Source organism: Sceloporus undulatus, unplaced genomic scaffold (genome assembly GCF_019175285.1).
Source record: "Sceloporus undulatus isolate JIND9_A2432 ecotype Alabama unplaced genomic scaffold, SceUnd_v1.1 scaffold_10013, whole genome shotgun sequence".
NCBI lineage: Eukaryota > Metazoa > Chordata > Lepidosauria > Squamata > Phrynosomatidae > Sceloporus > Sceloporus undulatus.
In genome coordinates this window covers 343-2548 of record NW_024812932.1, presented here as the reverse complement: position 1 = coordinate 2548, position 2206 = coordinate 343, and the positions used below count along the sequence as shown (strand labels likewise).

Genomic DNA, 2206 nt, shown 5'->3' with positions numbered 1-2206 from the left:
CACCCCCTCCTATAAAGCCCCGGTTCCCGCTCTTTTCCCCAGTTCCATTTTTTCTGACGCGTTTGGCTGCTGTTTGGAACTTCGCTCTTGCTAGTTGCTGATTGAATCACTGCTTTTCTGGTTTTTGACTCGGACTGTTTTGGACTTCGCTTCTTCTACTTTCCCCCGTGTACCTTGACCTCTCAGACTGTTGACCTCGAGTTTGGATTTCGTCGTTGCCTGTCGACCGGTGAAGATGTCCCCACCTTTCAAGAAATGTGACGTCTGCGGGGGAAAGGTCCCGGTCCAAGACCCACACTCCTCATGTCTTCTTTGCCTGGGAAGGGACCATGACGCATAGGCTTGCCCGCTCTGTAAGTCCATGTCCTCCCAGGCTAGAAAGAATCGGGAATCCCGTCTCACCTCCGCAATTGCCCAGGGGAAGATCCGGGAGGGGGACCCCCCCTCCGGCCTCGGCTCCCTCTGCGCCCACCGCAGCCCCTCCAACATCTGCCCATGCTAGTCCGGCTTTGGCCTCAGTGGCCCATGATCTTGGCCAGACCGTTCCGGTCCCTGCTGTGGGCTACGGCTCTTCGAAGGCTAGTGCCGCCTCCAAGCCTACCCAGAAGCCTAAGAAGTCGGATGCGGGTACCCCTTCCACTCGAGAAGAGGCGACGACTTCTAAGCAGGCAGCCACTGGACATAAGTCCCACGAGGCGGCTGTTGGACTCGAACCCTAAGAATTTCAAGGGCAGTGAGAAGCCCCCTAAGGAAGGCAAGACGCCTAGAGACCATGCCACAGTCTCCAAGGCGGATGGTTTCGGGTCGTCCAGCTCGAAGGCGGCTACTGACGCCAGGGGGTAGCTCGGACCCAAAGATCACTGAGATGCCCATTCCATTCTTCCCACCTGGCACACCGCGGGACTCAGCTTTTTCCAAGAAGAGGGCCCTGTCCACTGCCGGTTCCACTGTCGGCTCCACCCCGGAGGTTTCAACTTCCAAAAGGGCTAAGACCAAGGATCATGCCAAGGTCCGCTCTGGAGCTGGGACCGGAAGGGATGATAGTCGGGGTCGATGACGTTCTCGATCCCGTTCTCCACTGCCAAGAGATCGCCAGCCTGCGTCCCCCGATCGCAGACATGCTTCAAAGCGTCGTCTTTCTCAAGAAGAGCCTAGGCAAAAGAACCTCGCCGCTCCCACTGGTGCGACTGCCGGAGTTGGCCAACCCTCCGCCACCGAGCCTTCGGCTTCCACAGCCGTTTCCTATGTTGACCTGGATGAGGACGAAGACCGCCCTAACAGGAGGAGATCACCTGTTCCCTCGCAGGCTCGGGTGAGGTCGCCTACCCCCTTGCCACTGCAGGATCCCGACGCGGAAGACGTCTTTTACGATTCTGAGTCCGACAGATTCTACATGGCTGTACCAAGGGATGTGGCCATGCTGAAGTTTCCTCCTGGACATGATCGGCACCAGGACGATGGGACATCACGTGGTGCAGACCGTTCTCGCTCTCCGACTCACCGTGGGGCAGTACAACCTAGGACGAGGGCCGTGGTGGAGACCATTCTTTCGGACTCGGAGCCGGATCCTCCTGCTGAATCCGACGCCCCTTCGGACGATGAGGATCGAGCGGACGACCTCTCACTGGGCCTCCATCAACCAGAGCCGGCCTCACCAACTGACGACGTGCGTTCGTTCGCCGAAAACGACATTAAGATGTCCCACGCCTTGGACATTGAGCTGGCCTACCCAGAGGAGGTGGCCAAGAACCCAATAGAGAGGCGAGTCCAAGGTCGGATGCAGACACTGCCGTCGATACCATTCTTGCCTTCGCTGGAGTCCCTGGTCAAACGCTCCCACTTCTTTGTTGGGACCGCTGCGCAAAATAGAGTCACTGTATAGGGTCTCTTCCCCGAACACTCCCTGGTTGGCTTCTCACCCCCGCCAAAATTCCGCGATTGTTGAGGGAGCCCCACATACCTCGACACAATGTCAATCTTCGTTCCCCTTGGATAAGGAGGCCAAGAAGATTGATGCCCTTTCAAGGAAAGCATATACGGCGTCAGCGTTGGCAGTCAAGGATATAATTAAGTGGCCTGCATGGGGGCCTATGTCCAGACCCTCATGGAAGGAATATCTCCAATCATCCCTGATGTTCCGGATGTTCCGGATGACACCCAACGCACCTTGGCCGAGATCAGGGACGAAACCCACTCAATCGTGAGC

General features: G+C 57.4%; 1 protein-coding gene across 1 annotated transcript; it reads left to right on the top strand.

Annotated features, from left to right (window-relative positions):
* The first annotated feature begins 329 nt into the window (after positions 1–329).
* Positions 330–719, top strand: LOC121918385 (lysine-rich arabinogalactan protein 19-like). The gene has a single exon (XM_042444440.1). It carries the CDS (start codon positions 330–332, stop codon positions 717–719), a length of 390 nt encoding a protein of 129 aa, XP_042300374.1.
* The last annotated feature ends 1487 nt before the right edge of the window (positions 720–2206 follow it).